We start from the raw sequence: 26068 nt of genomic DNA, 5'->3' as shown, positions 1-26068 counted from the left end.
TTTTTTCTCCGTAAGAACCACTTCTCATTCACAAAAACACTAAGTATGTTTCAAACAAGACTTAGACATATCTCAAACAAAGCGTCATTCGTAACACTATCCTGGGGATGCTGGTTTTGAGTATATTCATTTAGTAACACAATGCTCACAAAATCTAGGATACAAATCTTTTTGAATAATATCTGTAAACAAAGCTTGTGAAACATTTTTGGATACTTTCTAATTAGTGCACTAACCCGATAAGCAGTCACCTATGTCACTCTCAAAGCTAGAGCTGTGGAGCTTTTTGTTTGTTTGTTTAGCGTAAACAAACGTGTAAGGGATTTTTAAGCTGCATGATAGGAAATAAATCACTATTAATTGATACTGGTCTTTAATTCTTGCAGGGTATATTACAGTACATTTTGTATGGGATTACAAGATTCAACTTCCTCGTTCCTGTCCCAGCAGAACCTTCTCGTTTTCAAATTCTCCATTCATACCTGCTTGTTCATCCTGTTGGGCCCTTTTCTGTAATGTATGTTCTGTCAGAGAGATCATTTAAGGAAGCCACTAAGCCCAGGTTCCTGTATTATTCAATCCAAAATTCTGAACAAATTTAAACTATGAACAAGCCTATGAACAATCATATTATTTGGATGAAATGTTTGTTGTTGTTGTTCTCTTAGACTGTTACCTTCAAGGAACTTAGGGTTCCATTTTGAATTCAACTCAACCAGTTAGGACTAGTTAGGTCTTTTGCTCTCTGCAGTTATTTTTTCTTTCCATATTGAAAAAGGTGCAAGCACACTTAACTTAAAATATCTTAGAAGCATACCAGAGACTGATGTACCTGAACAATGAAAATAGACCTTGGACAAATTCAAAGGCATAAACAGATTCTGGCCTGAATCCTACAGCAGTTTTCATCAGAGAAAACATCACCTTTTCCTCCTGCCCTGGCCTACGTGGGTGCCAAAAATAGTTTCTGCCATAATTCAGAACAGTTCAAAGGCTTTTCCATGGTATATTGTTTGCAGCTGGCGGCTAGCTTACAGAAGTGCTCCAGAATTCCCTCTTAACTTCTTTTCACATTTCTATTCTATTGATGGTGTAAGGAATGTGCTAAATTTCTGTTATTCAAGGAATCTCATCTTTTCCTGCACAGCTGCTTTCCCTGTGCCAGAAACAAGCGCTGAGCAAAGTACTGAGCTTTTTTGCTAAATAGGCAGAAACAGCCAAACATTATCTCAGATATGCAAACATTCTTTTAGAGATCTGTATTGTTAGATTAAGCACACCAAAAGAAAGCCTACTTTGTTTGATTTATGCATGGCTAACATGCAATTTCTGTTAGAATCAACATTAATCCTACCTCGACAAACCAGAGAAGTCAGCTTCTTCTTCTTCACATCTCTCATCTAGCTCTTTCAAAGCAAGAGTGACATCCTCTTCACAGATAGATTCAGAATAGCTCTCAGGAGCTGCTGGCTCTGCCATTTCCGGACTCTCTTCCAACTCAAGAGATTCGTGACAGATCAGAGAGTCTTGTTGTTCTTGTAGTACAAATGACCCTGTGTCTTCACTAGCAGTGCTAACCTGTTCATCCCTTACTGCTGGACTGCCTTCCTGTAAACCAAGCATACTTTTATTACTTTCATTGCAGGAGCTTCTGTATTCTTATCAGTTTTGATTAAGGTAGAGTAACAGATTTATAAAAAAATTGTTTGCAAAACATCCAATTACACTGTAATCATTCAGCACCTTTAGATCGAAAAGAACACAATCTAGACCTTCGTATCTTAATTTTTCCAGGGATGGCCCAAAATAACTTCCTCATGCTTGCTTCTGAGGTCTGAAACCACTACAGAACGTTTCATCATCTTTTTAATCTCCAAAGTTTCTCAAGCATAAGTGACTAACAGCATAACAGAGGAAAAGATACGTATTTGAGAGAATCCCATATTCTAACAAGCACAACATTTAGAGATTGGCTTTTATAAGCATTTGCATTCGATTGTCATTTTTTGCACTGCTCCAATTTTGCCAGTCTGTACAGCTGAACCCTCTTCCCAGCCAATGCTCCGCAGTCTGAGGAGTTCCACACCGCTGGAAGGAGCCAGTCATTTGATTATAGGACTAAAATTCTTCAAAGAGTACCAACCATATAAGGTCTCAAGGACAAACTCAGGATTCCACATAAGAATTTTTTTTTTTCCTTGTGAAATCTAGCACTTTAGAAAGGTAAGACTTAAAATTCAAAATATCATCTAAAACTGATGAATTTGTCATTGAGACTTTTAAAGACTATAAATAAAGCACTATAAATAAAGAGTGTTGTTAAAAAAAACCTTCCAGACCCATACACGCTATATACTAAACACTATGCTGCCACTTTGCAGTTTTTAATGGCAGTTATTCTGTCAAAATAGATTAGTTTAGAGGTCTACATGAACTGACTAGATATACACTCTGAAGTAAACATGCAGGGTTACTTTGACACTGTGCGACACTGATATCGATACCAACTTGCTGAATTCCAGTATTTCCATTCTGTGGTCTGTAGGACAAGGATTAATAATGTAACTAAACTGCAATAAAGTCTTGAGCTACAGTCCTGTGTCTTGAATGATACAAGTGGACTTCTGCACCACCATGGCCATACACCTATCTCTAAGAACTCACTTGAAAAATATATCGACTTTTAACTATAGCGGCAACATAGTCTTTTCATTCTACAGATAAAGGAAAATCTCATTAATTTATCAGTTGTTGCTTCTGATATAAGGCTTTCTACTGGATGCTGCTGAATCATGAAATTATTTTACAGCCCAGTTTAAACTTCATGTTCTGTTCAAGATTTTTAATAAAATATTAGAGGTTTTTTTGGTGAATGCTTTCACCCCGGTTACGAGAAGTATAGCGATCTCATAAAGAGAGCTGCAAAAGAACAATGAATCCAAGTATAAAGGCAGTCTCAGAAAGAAATAACAAAATGTAAAAAGGAGTTATAGCTGACACTTTACCAGAAGCAGACAAGGAAGGGATAGGCTCTACTATAGTGAATCCCATTCTATGAAATCCCAGCACAGCTATCTCCTCTCCCTTTACTGCAGGAATGATTTTTAAATCTTAACATAAAACATGTATCCTAGTTTGGGACAAATTCAACTAGATGAAGTGTTCTTCATCAACTAACTCCACACTCTACCGGAACGCCACAAGCGTGTTCTGTCGGAACGCTACGGCTGAGAGATGCAACGCTGACAAAACCCGACTGACAATCCAAGTACGTGTGGCTCTAGAAAGAGCTGAGACAATTTATCACCTATTCAACTGCAAAGTAAGCAAACGCTTTCAAAAAGGCATACAGCTGATCATAATGGAAACATAAAAACATGTGGGAAAAAGCTGCTTTATAAAAGTCACTGTGTAGCCTTCACTATTACCTTCGCTACATGTTAGTTACGTGGGTGGTTTGCTTTCCAAAGAGTGGTTTTCTAGGTAGTAAACAGGAATACTCTAGCCTTTGTTCAGAAATCTCAGTCTGTCTAACTAATGTTCACACAAATTGGCTGAAGAGACATTCCAAGTGTAAACTGTCCACCAGTTATTCAGATGAACAGTGACAGATTAATTTTCCAGAAAATTCAGTAACATTGTGTCCTGTTAACTGAAACAAGATTTCCAGTAACATCCATAATTTTAACTGAAGTGATAAAAAGTCCACCTAAAAAAAAGTCACTTCAAATTCAAGACAAAAAAACCCAATATAGTGAGTTTTTAATGCGTGACTGTTAAATAGACAGGAACAGTGGGAACTGTAACAGATTAGATATTTTAAATTAAACTGAGTGTTGCTATTTTAAATTACTCAAAGAATTTTTAAAAATATCAACCAAGAAATTGAAGTACTCACAGATTTCCAGGCGGCCATTAGCTTGAAATCTGTCTCACTCCACACAGGCCTTTCCAAAAAGATATACCACTAGCTTCTGCGGTCCTTTTTAAAGGATTTTGATTGAACCAACTGCTAACACAGCTGGCCTGAGGTTTTATTCCCACATAGCACCAATTACATTAACCCAAAGAAAGCAAAAAGGGAAATAAAAAAGTATTTGAAAGAAAACATGGCTCAAGAAGGATTTTAACCGTATCAAGGAAAAAGCATCTTGAATATTAGCCTATTTTCATTCTGCACCATAAAATGCTCATTATCAGCCCTTCAAGAATATTTTTAACCTGCAGTGAGTTCCCTCAGTCCACCACAAGTAGTTTTCACTCTGAGGAAACATTTTGCAAGAACACTTAAACAGGTTAGAAATATTAAAAGCAAATCAAATAATCAGTGTAACAGATGAAAATTCAGATGAAAAGAAAGCAAAAGCTGCTACAAAACACTAGAAGGAGCCCAAATCAGCCATGCACCAGCCCACATTTCTCCCCACCTCAGGCAGCTGGTTGCTAGAGTTATCTAGAGGAGAAGCCTCCAAACTTGGGGTCTCAGTTCTGATTTGAAGCACCTCTTCTGTTCCCACACTGCTAGTGGAGTCTTGAGACTGAAGTGATAAACCAGCATGATCTGATATTGTTTCATCTATGGCAGAATCACTGTTTAACTAAGACAGAAAAGAAAGAAATGTGATATTCATAATAGTTCACTGAATGTATAAATTATAGGGAAAAACACGTTAGTTTTAAAAAAAGGTTGTCTCAGTACAGTTAGCTATTTGAATTTATTTACATAACAAGTTTAACAACTTCATACTGAAAACACTACAAGCAACACAATTGATTTCTGTAACATTTAACCTCTCTTCAAAGTTTGAGGTTATCCCCGAAACACAGAAAATTACTTCCTCTCTTGTTTTCAAAGGTCTTGGCACCAGCAAAATGCTCAACTGAAAATACTGAGCAACGTAGCTCTTTCTTATGGGCAATGTTAATACAAACTTTGCTTCAAGTCTTAAAAAGGGCATACTATCTCTACTGCTTCCCACCTCCTCCCCTTAGTCACTTTTTTTCCCTAATTCAATTTCTGTAATATAAGGAGCCTTCTGAATAAGCAACTTTCTTGATTTTCCTCATTCATATGTATAAATGCTTCAAAACGCATAATTAAATTAGCAATTGCAATGGTGAAACACAACTGAGGTGCCCATGGGATCACTTACTGCTCATGTCTTTACTATTTCGGGTTTTTTTAAGCTAAGAAACAACAAAGACACACACTTTATATGTACACATGCTATTTTATGTTTATATTTAAACAAAAATAGCAAGCATTCCAGTTTTAATACAACATTCTAAAAAGATGAACATTGTTACTAGAACTATACGTCTGTTACGTACTGCTCGTAGAGTAACTCCTTCCCTTCGTTGATGTGACTGCAAGAAGAAGCTTAACCATATTAGTTTAGTTTTATTCAAGGCCTCTGTTCCTCCGGATGAAAGGTGCAAGCCATACCTAACCATTACAAACGCAGGTGAAAGCTTAAGTTCTCAGATTCCTTTCACAGCAAAATGACTTACCATCTGTGAACGAGAGAGTATCTGACTTGCAGTCAGTGCTGCTTCTTCTTCTGAAGACTCATCAGTATCTTCCTGGTTAGTCAAGTTCAAGCTGGGTGTGCTGCCAGAGTACTGGCATTCCTGAAGGGATGGTGTGTCTCCTTTGTCAATACTGTCAAGAGAGCGCCTACGAACCCCCCAGTTGAAGTTGTCCATGCTTTCACCCTGTAACAAAAAAAGTTTACGCACACATATATATGTATGAATTTAAATGTAATAAAGTTAATACACAAATGCAACACAGAAGACAAGTACCGAATGCATTATGAACAGAGTTTCAATCAGCCCTTTAATTTTATTAAAATTTTAAAAACCTTGTTAAATGATGTTTTTAGATAAATTACGATATATGGCAAATGAAGTATAATTCTTTTGATTATCTTCTTGGGAAGTAACTCAATATATTGTCTATATAGTCTTAAAAAAATAAATTTTATATATTTGACTAGAAAGTACAAACACAGCACAGACAACAACAGATGAACAAGCCATTGCACCAGGCTGCAACTTACCTGCAGCTCCTGGTTAGCAAAAAGGAAAACACATATAATTAGAAAGAACGAGGACAAACACTTAAAGATACTCTAGAACCAGGGAAAAATGTTTTATTACATAGGATTGCCAGCAGTAAAAGACTGATTCAAGCTCTGAAAAGAAGCTTTAGTCAAAAAGCTAACATTTCATATACTTTCCCCTTCTCATGGGAGATTGATTGCTTTAAAAAAAAAAAAAAACAAATTGATGACAAAACATCAAAATCAGCATGCTTATGGTACATTTTCTCTAGCATAACACATAAAGCAACTGTTTCAACAAACACTAGTGAAATTCTTCAGCTAACATACATGAATCCAAACTGACCACATCCAACTGACAAAGCACCATCAACATTAATTATATTCAGGTTGCAGAAAAAATGGTGTCTTCTTTTCCTGTTCTACCAGGTATTTTGTGTCAGTTTTATGAAAAGCACCCTACATATCAACAACTGGATCCTCTCTGTTCTTATACTTCAGTGCTGGGATACTTAGTATGATGGATATTTGGAACCCAAGTAAAATCCGTATCTTAAATCATCATTTTTTAATTCCTGAGTATAACAACAATCTTTAAAGTGCTTTGCCAGCCTTCAACAATACATCCAAGTAAGACTGGAAATCCAGTCAGTTCGCTTTGCCAGTCTACAGCAAGTTACTTCAATACCACATCTAGTCCCAAACTTGCAAGTACTGGGTTCCAAAACTGCTCTAACAGATTGTCTCTTGCAGTGACTTATCAGGCTAGCATTATGCTTTAAATATGCAAAGCAAACAAAACTTGTTGTGGTTTCTCTTCCCTCTCAGTGATTTGCTTTGTGCCAGAAAAGGGATAAAATTATGCCAAAGTGAAAAACCACCACTAACAAAGTACTTCTTCTGTGGGGCAAAAGCACTTACAGACCTTAAGTTTAATCTGAATATTACTCAGATTTTTATTTAAAAGCCACAGCTCAGGCTGCTAACATTTAACAATTAGCAAAAAAGAACACTGCATATTTTTGATGAAAAATTAGGCATTTACAAGAAGAGCACAATTTAAAAGTGATGCTCTAAATTTGTACATTCTGTGAGTTTTTTGGTTTCTTGCTTTTTTTTTTTTTTTTGGGGGGGGGGGCAAGTTTAGCACTTCATGTTGCATATAGGCAAGTAGTGAGAGACTGTCTTCATTCTGACCTGCTATTAAAATAATAAGGAAAATGAAGGTAAAAATTAACTTAAGTTTGGCAAAGTTTTCAGCTTTCGGGATCCTGCCTGCAAAGCTCCACCTAAGTATTAAAATAATGTTTTACTACTGAGTCTTGATGATTCTGAACTGCTTGTCTACTTACATTTAACATACGAAATTGTATCTGTTTAGGATGAAGTCACATGTATGCAAAAGACCATAATGAGCCTGTCATTTTCCTAGAAGATGCAAATATTAGCAGAAGTGAAGCAATACACAGGAAGCATGAAGTAAGGGAGATAAAACTAAAGTACTATGGAAAAAAGCAAGATTCTGTAAAAAGAGCTAGATAAATCAGGAAAATAATAAAAGATTTCAGAGTTTAGATAGGCTGATGCTCTTTTTGGTAGTCTCTTGACTCATGACCTTCAAAGATCTCCATTACTAACTCAATATTTTGCATAGGCTGTAACGAAAAGTGAAAAAAAAAAAACTATTGAGTATTCAGGTTCTCCAGCTTCTCCCCAGTTACATTTTTAAGCTCTCTCAAATTCTGGTTTGAAGCCTCTTCTTTACCCAAAATAAACAGTAATTGTTAAAGGAATCTTTAAAATTTCTTAATATTTAATTTCTTTTTTACTCCCCCTCTTTTTTGACAAGAGAAGTAGAGGAAACATAACAGCTATGACAGACCAGATATAATGCAAAAGTCACAATGCAAGTAATTACGATGACCGAGCGAAATAATGTAATATAATAAGAGAGTATACCATACAGCTTAATAACTATTCTTCATGTTTTTGAAATGTAGAAACATATCAGGAACAATGATTATGCCATTTTCCTAAAGTATTGTTCCCTAATTAAATTTTCTACTGCCATGTACCGAGGCATTCGTCCTGTCACTGGCTTATACTGATATAACATCACTTCACTTCCAGATTAAGTCCCTGAATCAAAAAAATAATCAACCATTGCATGAACTTCTCTTTAACATTGCAAAGTTTTTGATAAGGGTTCTTTTTTTTTTTTTTTTTTTTTTTAATTATGCAAGTTAAATTCAATCATGTTATAAATTCTTCCCCACTGGATTAGGTAGAAGAGCTGCCAATTCCTTAGAGTTGCACCAACACAACCTAATTTTCAGAACATTCTCAAATGGAAGCACACAGAAGAAATCCCAAGGTCTCACCTCTGCATCTTCCAATTCAACATCTAAAAAGTCAAAGTCTTTAAAAACTCCAAATTGTTGTTCACTGGTATTGTCTTCTACAGCCACTTCCTCCTCTTGAATCACTTCTTCTGTTGTTGAAATAAGACTAGTTTGTTGGTCTCCAACTTCCAAGTCCTCGTTAGAAGAAAACACAACCTGCAGATAAGGGCAAAAACAGAAATAAAAACTTTCAACTTAGGCATTTCCAAAAGGCAGCCATCCTACTTCCCACAGCTTCATGGCAATAGTGCCAGCTTAAAATGTACAAACATGATGATGATACAAAGGCAGGCACAGTCTGCAACACTGAGAGGTGCAAAAGTACAAATAGATAGAGGAAATTACATCCCTAAACTTTCATTTTCATAACCACAATGGTAAGATCAGAAAATCCATCATAATAGTCTCATCTCCATGACACAGCCCGTGTCGTTTTCACCTAGCAATTTCTGTAGAAGTACTGTATACCTTTTAAAAGTCCACCCCGTAAAGCCTTCCAGAGATAAAAAGATTCCAAAGTTTAATCATCCTCACAAATTACAATTTGCTCTTTATTTCCATCTTAAAATTTGTTAAATTTGTTTAGCTTCAGCTTACAGTTATCTTAGCTTCAGCTTTCAGTTATCTTATTTTGTTATATGCTCCTCTGCTAGATTAAAAGTCCATCTCCCATCACAACTTTTCCCCAGCTAGGAACTTTTATGTCACAATAAGCAGACTGTTCATACTGTTTTGAAAGTCCTTAAAACAGCTTCATCACAACTAAGCTTAGTATGCCAATGGAGGTCTTTCCTGCACTTTACGCAGAAGCAATGCTACCTCTCTATTTTTACTCAACAGTTAGACATTCCTACTAACATTCACGTTAGTCTGAAGGTAAGTGATCCACTGGTCATTTTCAGTGGATTCAATGGTATTTCCAATACAGTATCAACATGCTTACAATTCTCAGCCATTGCAGCCACTTCTCTTTAAAACATAGCCAGACCTCTTATTTATAACGGGTTAGAAATTTACTCAGAACATGGGAGACAGCTGAATGCCCTCTTCTAGCCAAGATAATAAAAATCCACATGTAGAGCATAAAAGACACAACACACTATTCCAGAGCGGCAGGGCAATCATGCCCTCCTGTGAAGATGTCAGATTTTGAGAAAAAGATTTCAAGATTACTCTGCCCAGAAAGATCCAAGGAGCTGACGAGAGGTCAGCTAATTCAGTTCGTGGAGGGGAGATTTGAGTTCCAATCCAAAGAATTTTTTTAATCTCGTTTTCACACATTTAGGATAAAAATAAGAATCAACCCTAAGAATGTTCTCTCTTTGCTTTACAACATACAGTCTTCTCCTCCTATCCCAGTGACACAAATTCATGGAGACAAGTACTTTGGTTTTGGCTGAAAAGCATAGTTTTGACTCCAGTCTAGTGAAAAATGGTGCCCGCTGGACTTTTTGAGGAACAACAGTAATTCGTTATTCATTATTCCATCTTTCTGTATGATTCCACCTCTCTCTAATTCTCTAGCTGGATTTGTGAACCAAAACCAGAATGTCAAAACCTCTTTTCTCCTAACTTCACCAATATCTGAATACACAATAGCATTCTCATTACTGGGATTTAGAAAACAAAACAAAACACTACCACCACTTACTGAAGGATTCTTGGGAAGCCCAGATTCTGGACCACACAGAGAAAGCACATTCATTAGCTTCTCCCTCGTTCTTCTCTGAAAAATACACAATAAATAACACAGAGCAACGCATCTGTTAGAGGTCCAAGTGAAAATGTAAATAAAATGTGAGGATTTTTAAGTTATCATCTCTCATGCAGAGGTCCTCTAAAACTAATTGTACAGGTTTTTCTCTTCACTAATACTAGCTTTTAGCTTGGGGTGTACCCCAAGTTTACTGTTTTGCTAAGACATGACATACCTTTCTAATGAAATTTCAACACATATATTTTTTATTACACATTCATAAACACTATCTACATTATTTGCTTACTATGCTCAAGACACACAATGTACCTGAGATAGCTGTGGTCTCTTCCAGCTGACAGGAACTAAGGCATTTGAATTGGAGCCTGATGAAGTTGAAGAAGTGCTCCGGGTGACAGCAATAACTTTTGGTTTCCCGTTTCTACCAGCTGCGCTGTGCTGATCACCATATTTATTCCCAATAATTGGTGTCTATCACAAAAGACAAATATTTGCTTAAACTCAAATCTGTTTTAATAAAGACTATGTACTTAATTTTAGAAATATTGCACAAAATGCAAAGAGTTTTTTAGAATTTATAACTCCATGCCTAACATACCAAGAACGAGCACCCACACACTGGTACACCGAGAAACACCAACCTGAATACTTCTACCCTACCCAACAGACTGCCATTCTGCCCTTTTGTATTTTCTGAAACAGACAAGTTTTGTACTGGCCATCTAGGCACATTTTAAAGTACCCTTTAAAAATAACTATGTTCTAAGTTTACAAGATGCAAAGATTTTCTATGGATGCATTCATAAATACTAACAAACCTTTTCCACAGTCCAGCAACTTCAGTAAAACACACACCCCTTTGAAAAACAAAGATTGCATTCAGCCTTTTTGATAGCAAAGGCTACTCCAATAAATTCTGCAGGAATTCATCTAGCCTCTCATTTATCTGCAGAAACTGAAGTTTCCAGTAAGGAATTCTCCTAAAGAGAGGACTCTACCAATTTAATTAAGGCTAATCTCCATGTGCCATTAAGGCACATCTCCACCCGTTATCTAGGCTCAGTTTCAATCATGAGCCCTTGTTTTTGATTTCTTCTGAAGTTTCTACGGTTTTCACATCCCTACATTACACTGCAGTCATTCAGCTATGCCCTCCTCTTCAGATACACGAAGCTTACCAGCTGTACTAACGTATTACTTTCAGTTCTAATGTATCCTAATTTTCTTTTATTTTTTTAACCACAGGAATTTGTCCCAAACTGCATCCATCTCACACTCACATTCCTATATCCTCTATCAAGACTTCTCTCCAAAGTTAGGCCAAAACTGGAATACAGGATTTTAATCCTCTCAGCCCCTGAATGCACAACCCTTCATTTGGTAAAGTCCAGGAATGTTCAGATACAAAAAGTAACCAGCTGCATTACCTTGGCTCTCTGACTGAGCTGAAATACCTTTACGGATAATGCTATCGACTTTAAGTAATTAACTTTATAGAGATATTCAAAGAGGGAAAATAGCAAAAACACAGTGGAAGAGAATACAAAGTCTATTTTTCAGTACAACTCTAATTATGTTTCAAGTATGTAAAATTTCAACATATATCATTCTTAAAAATGATCACATTTATTTTAGTACATATAAACACGAAGACTAAGAGAAAACAAACCCGAGTTTGCAACAGAAAGTCATTACTGTATTATAGTTTAAACTACAATAATTACCTCTGATATATCAAAATGAAAATCTAAGGTCTTCCCAGGTAGCTCCTTGGAGACATTATTAAAAATTTTTGTGAAAGAGATTTCAGGAGAACCTATGTCACCTCCATAAGACTTTGGGATATCATTAGGTACAACAAGGCTTGCTGATCGAGATACCACTAGTTTCAAAATATTAAGGGCTTCCTTCCAATACGGACTCTAAAGAGAATGTACATAAATCACAAAACAATCACCTCAAAAAATACAACAATTTTTAAATGTACAGTAGGATTTTGCACTTGACGTGAGATACAAATATTCCTAACTATAGATTATTTGCAGATGAGCTCACATTTTTAAATATTGGTCTTCATTATCACACATTTCTAAGTCTAGAAGATACAAAGCAAAACATGAACAAACTGCAAGTGAGTCAACCCAGACACTGAATAATTAACAAGAAATGAATGCACAGTAACCATTAAGATCAAGAATTAAAGCATGAAAATATTTGCGGTCTGAATACAGTATGATAGACACACTTATGTGACATTTTGTACTTGACAGATATGAACTTTTAGTAGACAGACTCATTTTACAATTCCCAAACCCCAAGTTCTAATATTCTCCTTTGGACTAAAAAGGCTTGAGCACACAACGAGGGCTTCAGAACTTGAACTGCCAGAAAGGCAGCAGCTAGGCACCCAAGTCGTTTGAAGGAGGGCTGCCAGGTCTAGCCAGGCTTACTAGATCCAGTACATAATGCCAGCCGCGCGAGAGCTCGATATTTTATACCATTATCTGGAGTATCAGCTCTTCATGCCCCAGAAAATACAGCTGATAGCATTTGAAAGCAGAATTTGAAACATATACAAATATTTTGCATTTTGTATTTCCTCATACATTTCAAAGATCTCAAACAAAATAAAAGCATTTACAAGGTTTTTATATAGCATAGAACTGACGTAGTACAGTCAGGGCAAAAGTATCAGAATACAAAAGGCAGAGCTTGAGCTAAATGTACTCTCCTTAAAAAGATTGCGCACACAGTGTAAACTACTCAGCAGTTCCAACTGCACAGATTTTGGAGTGGGGAAGAGAAGAAACGTGCACCAGAAGCAGCACCTTGGGAGGGTTAAGCTTTACACTGCTGAAATGTTAGAATTCTACCTGAAACTCAACTATTCTAGTTTTTGAAATTAGACGTAAAACATTTTTATTCGGATGCCACATGTTTGTTGCAATATTTTTTCTCTAGTGCATTAAAAAATAAACACCACTTTCACGGCTACAAGTAGCACATGCTCCTCCCTCTGTAGGTAACGGCCTTCAACCACCTGCTGAATTTCTGTGCATCAGGAGTATTAAAAAAGTATTCTCAAACTTGAACCATCCCTTAACAACTTAAGTTTGTTAAGAGGCATTCTAAAAACCTGTTTAGTACCATGACATTTAAGCAACATGTTCATTTATAATCTTTTCTCTTGTTATTTAAATTAACACACTTTATCCTATCAAAAAATGCATATGCTTCTCTAGAACATTCTTTCATTACTATCAGTGTTTTGACAGCTACTATCTTCTAATTAAGATCATATTCCATGGCGGCACTGGGTGGGAGAGAAAGCTCAGACAAAGGTTAGGGGTGAAGTGAGCAGACATCAGGCCATAAAAAATACAGCTGCACTAATCATTCTGTTCTGCCTAATGCACTCTGACAGAAGCACAATATCTGCGGTACATATCTATTGACAGCAAAATGTTCAGGGAACACTACTTTTCCCGGGTAATTATGATTAAACCATTTGACTGATACACATTTCGCAATTATGGTATTCAGGAATAAAGGAGGAGAGGGGAAAAAAAAGAAAACGCTGAAGCCTGAAATGGTTGTATGCTCCAGGCATTTTAATAAAATCTTTCAGCAAAATGCTAGACTTTCTTCCAGGGTTTTCAGTAAATTGTGTTCCAAATATGAAAGAGCAAATTACCTAGGGCAAAATACTGTTGTTCGTCTTTTGGGGACCGTCTTTTAACAAAAAACTGCACTTGAACTCATGAAGATGGAACTTAATGTTTCTCTCATGGACAGAAACACTAGTGAAAGTGTTTCAAATATGTATTTAGGTGTAAAGCTTTCTTTTGGAAAAAAAAAACACTTCAGAAATTTCTATCTACAGTATTCAGCAGTAAACATGTTTCCTTATTTAAAACAGTTTTATATTTTAACAGTTGAAGGATCATCTTCTATGACTACATATACAGAGTAGCCTATATCTGTAAAGAGATGCACGTTCACTCAGGTAACTTGTCCCACAAGATGTAAATCAAGTTAGACAAAGAATACGTGTATAATGAATTAAATACATAGGTCAGAAACTAAAATACTATGGAATTTGACTTTGAACAACAATTTTTACTTCTAAAATAAATTACTTCATCACACTCCAACAAAAGTTTAAGTGTAATTTCACTACTACTTTGATAATAAGCAGAAAGCATCTTTCAGTTTCTTATAGTACCCACCTGAACATATTTACCAATAACTTTTATGATCTCCAAATTAAACTGTTTCACTGGAGCTGTGGACAGGTCAATATGACTCAGAAGACTGTAAATGATCTGCAGTAAGGACTGTTGCATACTGGATAACCCTTTCTCTAATAGCTAAAAAAAAAAAAAGTTTTTAACATAGAATTTAATTAGAGTGTCTAATAGTAGCAAACAGTGGAAATGAACATTAAAATTCAGTTAACTCCAGCTACATACTTATTTTTCCCTTCAAGAAACTTCAGTGTACCACTTCATGTTTTTCAAAACTTTGTTTTAGCTTAAAAAGAAAATGTAATACAAAAGAACTACATTTTCTACCGTAATTCAGTTTTACTTATATTAATTTTCTTCATTTATTAATAGAATTTTGACAATAAACCTAAGCACAGGCCTAAAGCACCTAATAATAAAATACTTCTCACTAAATTAAAGCGTTCTTGTAAATTCAAAATGCCAAAGCTGCATGGAAAATAATTACATTCAAGTCTTACAGAAGTCTGGCATGCACAATCTTAAGTACATATAAATTCATACATGAGAAAAAACAAACAATTAAAAAATTATCATTATCCGATAAAGTAATATAGCTCAAGGACCAAGTTCTACAAGCTCTTCACACAAGGTACTTTTTTAAAGATAACAGCAGTTTTGCATACGAAAGGCTGACAGTCATATACTGAATTCTGTAATTTAACTCCTCTTTCAGTATATACTCTGCAATACTTAAAATTGAATGTTGAAATTAGTTTTTAAGTTGCGCTAAACACACACTTAAGTGGGTATTTGGCTAAAAAAAATAAAGGTTCTTTTAAGATTTACACTAAGTATGTTTTGTTAAAACCAAGACAGCATGTGTGTATTTTATTTATGGGGTACAGATAATAAATATCTCTTACAGAACAATACTACCACAAAAAGGGATCTTTCATTAGAGGCATTAGTATTTCAAGGTAAACTCAAGGTTTTGTGCTTCCAAATGGCACTAGTCATCCCTTTGCCATATACTAGAATATTTTACTATTATTCTCCATTATGGAAGATGTACCCTTTTTCCAATATTCAGAATCATGAATAACAACAAACTGGCAGTGAGTAAATATCATGTTTTTCATAGATTGTCAAAATGAGATACATTTTCAGTAAAATTTACCTCTGCAAGATAAGTTACAAGGTTAAATGTGGTATCTGAGAAGGAGTCATGCAAATATCTACACACTACATTAATCCAGTTAGAACAGTCTCTGGAATAACTGTGTGTACTGTATAAACTCATCATATGAGCCAAATTGGCAAGAGTTGGTGACTTCTCCTCTGCACAAACCTGAAAAGCAAAAAGCAAATACAATTATCCTAGAGACAATCATTTTTAACCTAAGTATTTATGAGTCATTATTTATTTCCCCCAGTTTTCATTGTATTTTCCAACAATGGAAAACAAACCACGAACATCTACAGTTTCTGCTGAACTCTGAAGCCTGACAATTTCCTAAAAGCAGTAGAAAGAATGACTTAAGATACTTAAAATTGCTTAAAAAAAGGGGGGGGGGGAAATTACTGGGTATTAAAAAAGACAGCTCCATGTTCCTGCAGGGGTAACAGCTGCACTCAGTGGGCATTCATTCATAAGGCTTGACCTGTCTCTCTAACATGACCGTTCTTTTTCTTTCATCCTTTTTCTTTCAAACCTAGGCCAACCCTTTCTCCCACCTAGCCCTGCATGTATCAGAGCTTTAGGAAGCCAGGAGTATCTGGACCAGATGAACTGTGGCATCCATCAACAGTCTTTGACATGTTAAATCAGACTCTCACATGAAGAGAGTCAACAGAGAAGTCAAAAGAAGTCAGGACAAGTTCTGACAAGTAAGAGATTTCTAAAAGAGCACCATGAATAGAATAAACCTATTGAGATACTTCCTGTATCCCCTGACTACAGACCACATTCTGAATTCTTTATTTATAACCCCTATTTTGGGGAATCTGTGTCTTCAAGTGGCACTAAAATTTATAAAGATTCGTATAAAAGGGCTTGCGTGTACACTTAAGTTCTACGTTTTTCCTTTTTTAAAATTAAAGAATAATATTGTTAAGGGTTTCTGAAATCTGACAGTATGGATCGTATCTCAGTAGACATACCGAGTCAGTTACCAGCTCCCTTCCGTTTCTTACTGCACAGGCAGCCTCTTACTCGCAACAATGGTTGAATAAATCCCAGTAGCAATTTTAGCAGCAACTACAAAGCTTGCTCAAAGAAAAACTACAGTTTATAAAAATGAACACTTTCCTAATACTAAAGTCTCAAGTGGCATAACTGTTCCCCCCACAGAAGTAAACGACACACAGACCTCTTCAAGCATTTCTTTTTTGTGTATCTCCTGTTGCCTAGCACATACTGTGTTGCTGTTTGCCCCCCCGTTCTCCTTCCCCTCACGATGTCTCACCTTTGTTCCTCCCACCCCCTTCAGCGTTCCCTGCCACCTCGTCCTTTTCTCTATCTGTTTCTCTGGACATACTGTCTAGCTGCCTTGTCCCTTCTCCTCTGGACCTTGCCCTCCCTTTGGTGGCTGGCAGTTCCATTCACATTGTAGGTCCGGTGCCTGAGGACAGTTTTTTTCTTCTTCTCCTCCTATAATAATAATAATACCTCTTTCTTATAAAATGTTTTATCAGTAGATCTCCAAGCATTTTATAAAAGGAGGCCAGAATCAAGGTTTCTTGGTTTTCCAATCTACAACAGCACGTCTGGCAAAGCAAGCAACTTGAAATGGGTACCTGGCAGGCCAGTGAGGCTGCCAGGAGTAAAATACAAGTTTCCCTGCTCTTATTCCCATCCTCTATTAACCAGCTCAAGAACTCGGAATCTTGTGCTGTTATCTCCACCAGCACTGGCAGCAGGGGCACGTGTCCCTAGCCAGTAGCACAGGCGTTTCTGGGACAGCAGTTGGATTCAGGCCACGTATTACTTTGAGGTAACTCGTACACTTGTTAAGAGGTTTACACACCACGGTTTGGGTAGCCAGTGGCCTAAGACTGCTTTGACTATAACAGACAGCACTTTCTTATTCTTTATTCCACAGTCTTCCTTAAAGCGCGTGCTGGCAGACCAACGCTCCACCAGCCGGCCTGGGGACTCTTGGAAGGCAGCCTGCACTGCTTTAACAGACACTGCAGTTCAGGGAGTATCCAAAATCTCCGAAAGTTAATCACCATTTACAAATAACAGAAAGAACAGAATACCTTTTCTTCTCTACTTACCGATCTGAAAGGTAAGGACCACCTCCTTACGACAAGTAAATTAGGAAATGTGCTTAAGAATTGATTGAATTTATGTTTAAAATTACAAGCTGCAAACTCAAGACAAGTCAGAAAAAGTCACATACCATAAATAAGAAGTATGTTTGTTCTTTACTTTTGAACTTTACAGAACAAACTAAATGTGCTTCCTCATTCACAAAGGGAAACTCGGGGTTGATAGGAAGATTATATACATGAGGGCTGGATGAGACCCTTTATATATATGCATATATTTATATATATTTTTACATTATTCTATTAGCCATGCAGAAAAATATTACATAATGGAGTGGAAAATAAAGAAACAACACTGGTAATAAAAGCAAACTTCTGAATACTCGCCAAACACTACACTTACATACCTTTGCTATCCTGTCAGCTGTTTCTTTACAGAACTGAGTTGGATTATCAAAATGTTGGATCAGATGAGGAAGTAAGCACAAGATGTTTAGGGGAAATCCTGCACACAAAACATAGTTACATGATCCCTAATGATTTTAATAAGACTTCATTTAATGTGGAATTATGTGAACATTCAACAGCTTTCTGGTATTTAAGAACCTTTATAGCATGACCTACACACACACACACACACACACACACACACACACACAATATATATATGCACACAGATATATGTATGTGCATATATGTAAAATATATACACATGTGTGTATAAATATGAATAAAATGAAACTAGAATCATCACATGACCGATTAAGCAAAACAACTGAGAAACGCAGTATCTTCGGGCAGTACAGTGACATTGTTTCTAAAATGCACAGAGGTTAGAAACAGCACTAAGTCACAAGGTCACGTTGTAATTGCGGTCACAAGGTAATTGAGCTGTTTAGCACAAAATCATGAAAATTAAAACACATGCTCTTAACTTGTAAGCAAATTTAAAGTTCGCAGTCAACATTCTACTAGATAAAGTTTTCATGTAAAGTTTCAGTAACGTACTCCCACTATCTAGCACTGCAACATTGACAACTGCAGAAAGCATTTAACCAAGGGTGATTTTTTAAAGCAAACGCATAATCAGTATTAATTTTGAATGCATTTCATTTAATGAAAAATACATTATCGTTATATAGACATTTACTGAAGATACCTGCTAACTGAGAGGGGTCCACCAAAGCATGCCTGGAAATTGTGATGAGTTTACTGAGGAGATGAACTGTCATTTCTTGTGTAGATGCTGAAGTAAAGCCTTTTAAGAAAAGCTGCTGAAGACCTGGAAAGTTATTCCACTTCAGTTTATTCTGCACCTTCTCTATCTTTTCCCGACTCTCTGATTTATCCAGAGGCAAGTGAATTAGCAGTTTGTTGAGTAGTTTGAGAGCCAAAAGGTATTCATATTCATAATCTGATTCTAGCAATGAAGCTGCAATCCAAAATATGGTGGCCATCAGATTGACAGGATCAGTAGTGGGCTGCACATCATACATCCCTCCCTCTCTCAGGGAGGAAAGGCTTCTAGTCCTTGCCAAACTTCCACTGTGATTTATCCTTCCATCCATTATATCCAGTGTGTTGCTCCGTCGACGGTCGCCTCTCCGCTCACTGATTAAATTCAGTCTCAAAGAATTACTCCTTGTATTGCTGTAGTATCCCAAACAACTGCCACTATTAATGGGACTTGTGCTTAGATTTATCTGTCCAGTGCTTTTCCTGTTAGCTGCGTACTTGTTTCCCATTACAGAATCATGGTATGAGGTTCTAAAATAAAAAGCAATATTAAATTTTATTCAATGAAAAATACTTTTACTAACATATATCTCAAGAAATGAGAGAAAAGGAGAAAGACATTTGACATCAATCACATAGATAAACACTCAGTGGATACTCTGCAGCATCACTGGAAGAGTATTATAAATAACTGTGGCATAAGACAGGACTGTAGCATCGTGCTATCACTGTTACAAAATATATTCATTACAATCCCAGTACAGCAAAATAATGACATAGCAAATTAGTACAATCAGGAATATTAGTTTAAAGCTTGTAAAAAAAAACCCCTAGAAATAAAGATCTGGCATTCCAACTTACTTTCTTACAGATGTGACACGGGTAGAGAAAGGAAAGAATTAATAAATGAAATTGCTCACTTGTTACCTTATTTTTCCCTGAAGTAGCTGACCTAGAGAAATCAACGCCTACTGGTTCTCATACGTAAAATACTGAGAAATGGAAGAACTTTCTAGAAATCTCACAATTCTCAGAAAACCTTGCTATGAAATCAAACAAATGAGACTGTATGTATGCTTAGGAGTCTTTTCTCCTGTCGAAAAAAAGTCATGGAGCTAACCACTCACACTCCAATGAGACATACAAATGACTCTCGACTTTTCAGTTACGCTTCTTTTAAACATAAACAACAAATCTAAGGCCTAAGAAAGATTAGCATTTGCTCTAACTAAAGAAATTTAATCTATATTAAAGGTACAGTACAATTATTTATTACAGTACAGAAGATTTCGTCTGCCAAACTTAAATTATCTTTTAAAAACTGGTGCCATTACCTTCATTATACATATGGGAAAAGAATAAGGCTGCTGAAGAAGATCACAAAAGAGCACGCAATTTTGGTATTAGCATATAACCGTTCTGCAAAGATGACTCGATTATTTCAGGTAAATCAGACCTTTTAACAATTCAAATGTTCCATATAGCTTTACTGATACAAGAACTTACTGAGAAAGGGCAGTAAGCAGATCATAATGCTTCATGGTTTCAGCCAACGTATCAATAGCAGACTCTAGAGTCAGAAGCAGTTCTATGACAAAACCCTGGAGAAAGCCACAGTTCGTTATTAATTGTACAATAATTTAGATATTAATTTCCCATAAATAATTATAACATGTTTATTCTATATAGCATACATATTTATATTTAAATTATTCACATATACAACTAAAGATCACAGAAAATTATTAAGTAGTGATATAAAAATATAAAACGTGGCATTAGTAATTAAATTATTATTTTCATGATTCAGTTAGAGCACAACCTTGACGAGACAGCTCAAACTAGCAGTATCTCTTCAAGACGGGGGGAAAAAAGCAAAATGACAAAATGTTTAATTTATTTCTAAATACTCACAAAAATCATTAAGATTTGCATTTTTTTTTTTTTTTTTAGGGATGCATGTATCTGGGGATTCAGACTCTCATCTTGCAGTTTTAGAAGTCCAGATCCAATTCTTTAGACATACAATAACACCAAGTAATTTGGATGGCTGTAACATTTTATCAAGGTAAGTTTTTTAAAAAGAACATCTATTTTATTTTTTTTATGTGGCTGATCTTAGGTCTCTCAAACTATGAAGGACATAGTGTTTTCAGGAAACAGTTGCATCAAATCCTTTCAAAATTCCTGTTGCTGCAGAAGATAATGAGCATAGCTAAATCAACATTCTTTCTAGTTTTAATAGGTGACAATTCAGAAAATGTCATTATTAAAACTGTTTCAATATTCAGGGTGTCTTTATTTAAAAGTAGAAAGAAATCAAACATGTTCCAAATCAAAATGCTTTTCGAATCAAAAATGCTTTGGAATTTTACTATCATTAAAATAATAAAATTAGTACATCATTTAAACTTACTTAACTTGCTAATAAAACGGGGGAAAAAAAATTCAAATACCTGAGCTTCTTCTCCTGCATCTCCAACAGTTTCTACTAATCTGGAGAGAACATCAGAAAGGGTGGATGCAGTAAGAGGCTGCTTCAGAGCCCTAAAAATCTGAAAGGACCTCCCAGCATAATGTCGAGAGGAGCAAGAAAGTGCAGTTTGCAAAGCAACTTCACTAAGACGGTGCTCCAACTGAAACCCTCCTACAAGAGCAAATAAATATTCGAGTAACACAGTGCCTTATAACAAACAAAAAACTTGGATTTTATAAACGGTAAAATGGTCAAAGTCATTCCCAATTTTAAAATATCCTCATCTACTACTTTCTCCTTTTTTCTCTAGCAGTATTCCTCTCAAAGATCTTTCCAGCCCTATGAACTTGTAGTCCAGAGACTTGGAGAGAATAAAACACTTAAGCTTTGAATAGTCAATGCCCACAATAAATTAATAAGATCTTTAATCTAATCCCTAAAACACTGCATTTGAATCAGATGTCAAAAGAAACATGAAGTGAACTGTGTAATACACACAAGAAACCCTCATTACCAGAAGCAGGAAGGTATTACCAAGAGCGGATTTACAGGTCAACTATAAACTTGCACACGTTTGAAAAAATTCATTTAGTGCAGACTTATATTCTATGATGTATTGACTGTTTTCTAACATACCTGAGTTTGTCTGTTTAAATATAGACACCACATGCTTTAAAAACACAGTTAACTGTTCAGCACTCTTTATATTAGGGTTCTTAGCCGAAACATCTTCATGATTCCAAAGTGGCCCTCTTTTCCTAGAAATATAAAAACAGAAACAAATATGACAGAGCACAAAACTGTAAAATAAAACTTCTATGATTAATATTATTTAAATGTTATTTTCACCTTCGGTAACTGCAGAAGAATCTACTACCTACCACAAACAAAACTATTTAAAACTGCAGACACAAACTGGGAAGAAACGTGACAACTGCTCATACTACATGACAATACAGAAGAAGTTAAGACAAGGTGAAAAGCAATAGATTAAATCCAACTGAAATAGCAGCAAAAATTTAGGAAAGGTAAATATTTAGTTATTCTAACAGACAATCCGTTATAACTGACTCATTATATTTACACTTTTTAAAACAACATTCTCTCTTCCCATCAACACATCACATTTCAATTTTAGGGCACATTAAAAAGTCCCTTTTTTGTTACCATGTTTCTTAAAAAGTTTTTGACTAATTGGTATTTCAGATTTACATGACCTCGAAAGCTTTATATAAACTATCATAAGAATTGCATAAGTGTTGTTTGTTTTACAGTTGTTCTTCACCACTAATTCCTATTTTTCAAATAGGCAGCTCTCTGCTATTACTAATCTGTAAACTCCACACACATCTTGCAGCTCCCTAACCACCATGATGTATTAGATTCCTAATTCTTCAGTATTTTTCTGCCAGGATGGAAAAAGAATTCTATAGAGTGCATGGCAAGCAAAAATAACAGATCTGTGCAGAATATGCTATTAGATTTTTAAACTCTCAAGAGAAGAGTGTTAGGGTTGTCTGAAGGCTGCATCCTATAAAGACACTTCAGGACTAGACTCAGTCCCTCACTGGGAATAAAGCAAAGAGGAAAGTTAGACAACATCATGCTAAATAATAAGAATATTGCCATGTTTCTAGGAAATATAGGTCTTGACAATAATCAAAATTAAATCTTACCTTGAGGTAATAAATTCTATGAGAGTTTTCACTTTTTCATCTTGCTCTACTGAAATGTCAACCTCATTGAGGATGGTGGTATGCAGATGAGAAATGGCAGCGCTTGTATTTCCTAAACTGATGCTAGAAGAGGTAGAACTTGAACTAAGCCCTGAGTCTGTCATTGGGGAGGGCTGATAATCAGGTATAAAATCATTAACGCCTGCTGAAATAAAAACAAGATTATTATAAGCCCTTAAAAATTGATAGCTTCATATTAAATATATAAAAAGAGCAATTATGCCTTTAACAATTAATAATTTAGCACATGCAATAATTTCACGCAATAATTTCATGCAATAATTACAATGAAATCAACGGCAAGTCCCATGTGTGCAAAATCTTTGCATGACTGGACCCTTAACAAGGAACAGCCAGGTCCATCCTTACAGTCACTGTATTTTGCTTGATTTTGTATCAGTAATATGGTGAAACGGCAACTTCTCAGTCTCTGAGGCATCTCATCTTAACAATACAATTTTTGTGTTGTTAAAACTCAGCTCACTTTAACTGACAGCAATTTATATCAGTGAAGACTAAGTATTAACTAGTGAATCAGTTCTAATTATTTCTATGTAGGGTCCGTCTGGCTACATAGAACTTCTCTGAAGTCAGCTTAATCTAGCTCCTGAAAGTTTTTCTGTCCATATAAACAACCACGTAGCAATAAAATACAACTGCTCACATTACGCCTATACCAACGAGTTGCTGGAGAAAGTAAACTAGCATAGAAAAGAGTCAGAGTCATGAAATCTTTGTAGCAATTATAAACAAACCTCAGACTCACTGGCATTTGCCATAAATTTTTGTCTACAGAGCCGCAAGATACGGACTGGGACACTAGCTGGTTCAAAGAACGTTTTACATCAGCTTGCCTGACCTTGTACTAAGCATACTGCACACTTGTAATCGCTTTATCTTAATCCTCAGTACAGCCAAAGCTGGAGATGTTTGATGCTGATCTCATTCTAGTTTCTAGCAGACATTCTCCTTTCAATAATAGCAAAATATTGTGTCAGATTTTACCAATTTTAAACAAAACTGCAAAGATTAGGAACAGAATGGTTGTATAGGTCGCCATATAGGTGCACCAGTAAAGTTCCACAAACAGGTTTACACAAAAGAATTCCTCCACTCTGCCCACTTCCTAGTGATAACCGCTCTTTGCCGTATCAACATCAAATCGACAAAATATTTTTGGTTAGCGACAAAGCCACTTCTGAGGTGAACAAAATGGAATGAACAGAATTTGTAGCAATATGCTGCCACCTACTGAAACAACATGAAATACTAGGTTTCAATAAAATGAATTTTTTCCACATTTCTTTAGAAACCATAGGCTTAAACCACGAAAAGGTTACTTTCATAAAGAGTAACATATAAAACATATAGATTTCCCATATAATTACAACATTGTTATATTAAGGCAAATATTAAAAGGTAAGATCTCTAAAGGGCCTTCTGACATCCTATTGAACAATACAATGACAACTGGCTAGGTCAGAAATGTAAGTTTACTCTAAAGGCAGAAGAGATGTTCCTTCCTACTCCCAAGGCTCTCAAACTGCTGTATTATACATCCAAAACTTAAGAGTTTCCTCTATGTTTTCCACTAGTATTTAATCATTCAACTCAACTTCACTGACTGGCACAAAGTGCTAATGTGAACTGTACTCATTTTGAATTAATTAAAATCTGAAGAAATACATTTTAACCGGACAGAGCTGAAGTAAAAGGTATTTTATTTCCGAGGGCTCAGGAGAATATTAAAAATAACAGAAATTTTACTAATACCTAGAAGAATATATATAACTTTCCATCTGATTTTAACGAGCAGCACTTAATAAATCTAAGGATACCTGTGAAAGTATAATCCAAATGGGTAGTTTGCTTGACAGTAAGCACCCTGGACTCATTGAACTCTCTGTTCCTGAGCAGGACAGAAGCAACAGACTGGACATTACTGCTGGAGCCCATCACTATCAGCAGATGCAAAAGTAGCCGTTTACAATGCTCATAGACTTCAGGATGACAGTGGTCAAAACCTAACACAAAAGGAAAATGTGAAAGTTTTATTAAATTCAAAGTTCATATACAATTCAATTATTAAAAACTAGCAGTATGCACACTGGTCTATGCTATACTTTACCAAGTAACAGATACATAATTCACACAATAACCACATATTGGATTCCCGCAGGCTACACAAGATATTTCTTCTACCTCACTTAGACTGCTTTTTTGCATGATTAAATATGAAAAACAGAAACGTATAGTTTAACAGATATGAATACAGCCTCTTGTTGCTTACACAGACGTACGTAATTAATCTGTCCTCTGTATGAAAATCACTACACAGAGAAACAGAAAGGAAAAAAACAGCATCAGCAAAGGTAGCACCAAGGGCACCGTATACTTCATTTTCGCTGTGTCTTGTACAAGCAAAAAGAGGAAAAAGTGGCTCCGACAGACAGAGCATTCAAAGGACTCCAAAAACCTCTTAATTGCATTTGTATAAATCAAGCTGAAAGATTTAGCTGAAGTTTTGTCCAAATCAAGGAAGAATGCCATTTTTGTCTTCTGAAAGTGTGCTTCCAAATATTCAGGTTATCAAAGCTGTACACATATCTGTAGTACATATTTAATAAAACGATGGTCCTTTCTACGCTTCGTTCCAAAGTTTTATTTCTGAATACAGACTAAACAAGACTAAAATCCAATGGCAAGCACTAACGTAAACGTGGAGAAGAATAGCTGTGTACATAGTCACAGTTCTTAAGTTACTATAAATATTTCTGTAAGTATTTATTCACCTATAAAAATTGCATGAAGCAAAAGATGCAAGTATCCTCCCCATTCCACCTTTACACTGTGGTCAACTATCAAGTCAGTTAAAAGGATCACTGCTATGTTGCATCTAAAAGTAAAAAAAAAAAAACAGTTTGTTAGAAGAAC

At 35.8% G+C, this 26068-nt stretch overlaps 1 protein-coding gene across 10 annotated transcripts in view; it reads right to left on the bottom strand.

Annotated features, from left to right (window-relative positions):
* Window positions 1-26068, bottom strand: part of FRYL (FRY like transcription coactivator) — a 184268-nt gene that overhangs the window by 20402 nt on the left and 137798 nt on the right. For 7 of the 10 annotated variants that reach the window (XM_068940956.1, XM_068940957.1, XM_009681998.2 and 4 more), the window contains 17 exons: window positions 25927-26030; window positions 24973-25158; window positions 23075-23279; window positions 22035-22156; window positions 21379-21569; window positions 20429-20523; window positions 18846-19453; window positions 18094-18191; window positions 15591-15761; window positions 14414-14554; window positions 11909-12106; window positions 10494-10655; window positions 10119-10193; window positions 8447-8623; window positions 5512-5715; window positions 4428-4598; window positions 1355-1608 (listed from right to left, as the gene is read on the bottom strand). In XM_068940956.1, coding sequence (XP_068797057.1) covers window positions 1355-1608; window positions 4428-4598; window positions 5512-5715; window positions 8447-8623; window positions 10119-10193; window positions 10494-10655; window positions 11909-12106; window positions 14414-14554; window positions 15591-15761; window positions 18094-18191; window positions 18846-19453; window positions 20429-20523; window positions 21379-21569; window positions 22035-22156; window positions 23075-23279; window positions 24973-25158; window positions 25927-26030 — 3162 coding nt within the window. The remainder of the gene's footprint in view (window positions 1-1354; window positions 1609-4427; window positions 4599-5511; window positions 5716-8446; window positions 8624-10118; window positions 10194-10493; window positions 10656-11908; window positions 12107-14413; window positions 14555-15590; window positions 15762-18093; window positions 18192-18845; window positions 19454-20428; window positions 20524-21378; window positions 21570-22034; window positions 22157-23074; window positions 23280-24972; window positions 25159-25926; window positions 26031-26068) is intronic. The other 3 variants (XM_068940958.1, XM_009681994.2, XM_068940954.1) reach the window with 1 other exon arrangement.

This window comes from Struthio camelus, chromosome 4 (genome assembly GCF_040807025.1).
Source record: "Struthio camelus isolate bStrCam1 chromosome 4, bStrCam1.hap1, whole genome shotgun sequence".
Lineage (NCBI taxonomy): Eukaryota > Metazoa > Chordata > Aves > Struthioniformes > Struthionidae > Struthio > Struthio camelus.
The sequence above is the reverse complement of the archived record's forward strand: the minus strand, read 5'-3'. Positions and strand labels throughout refer to the sequence as shown.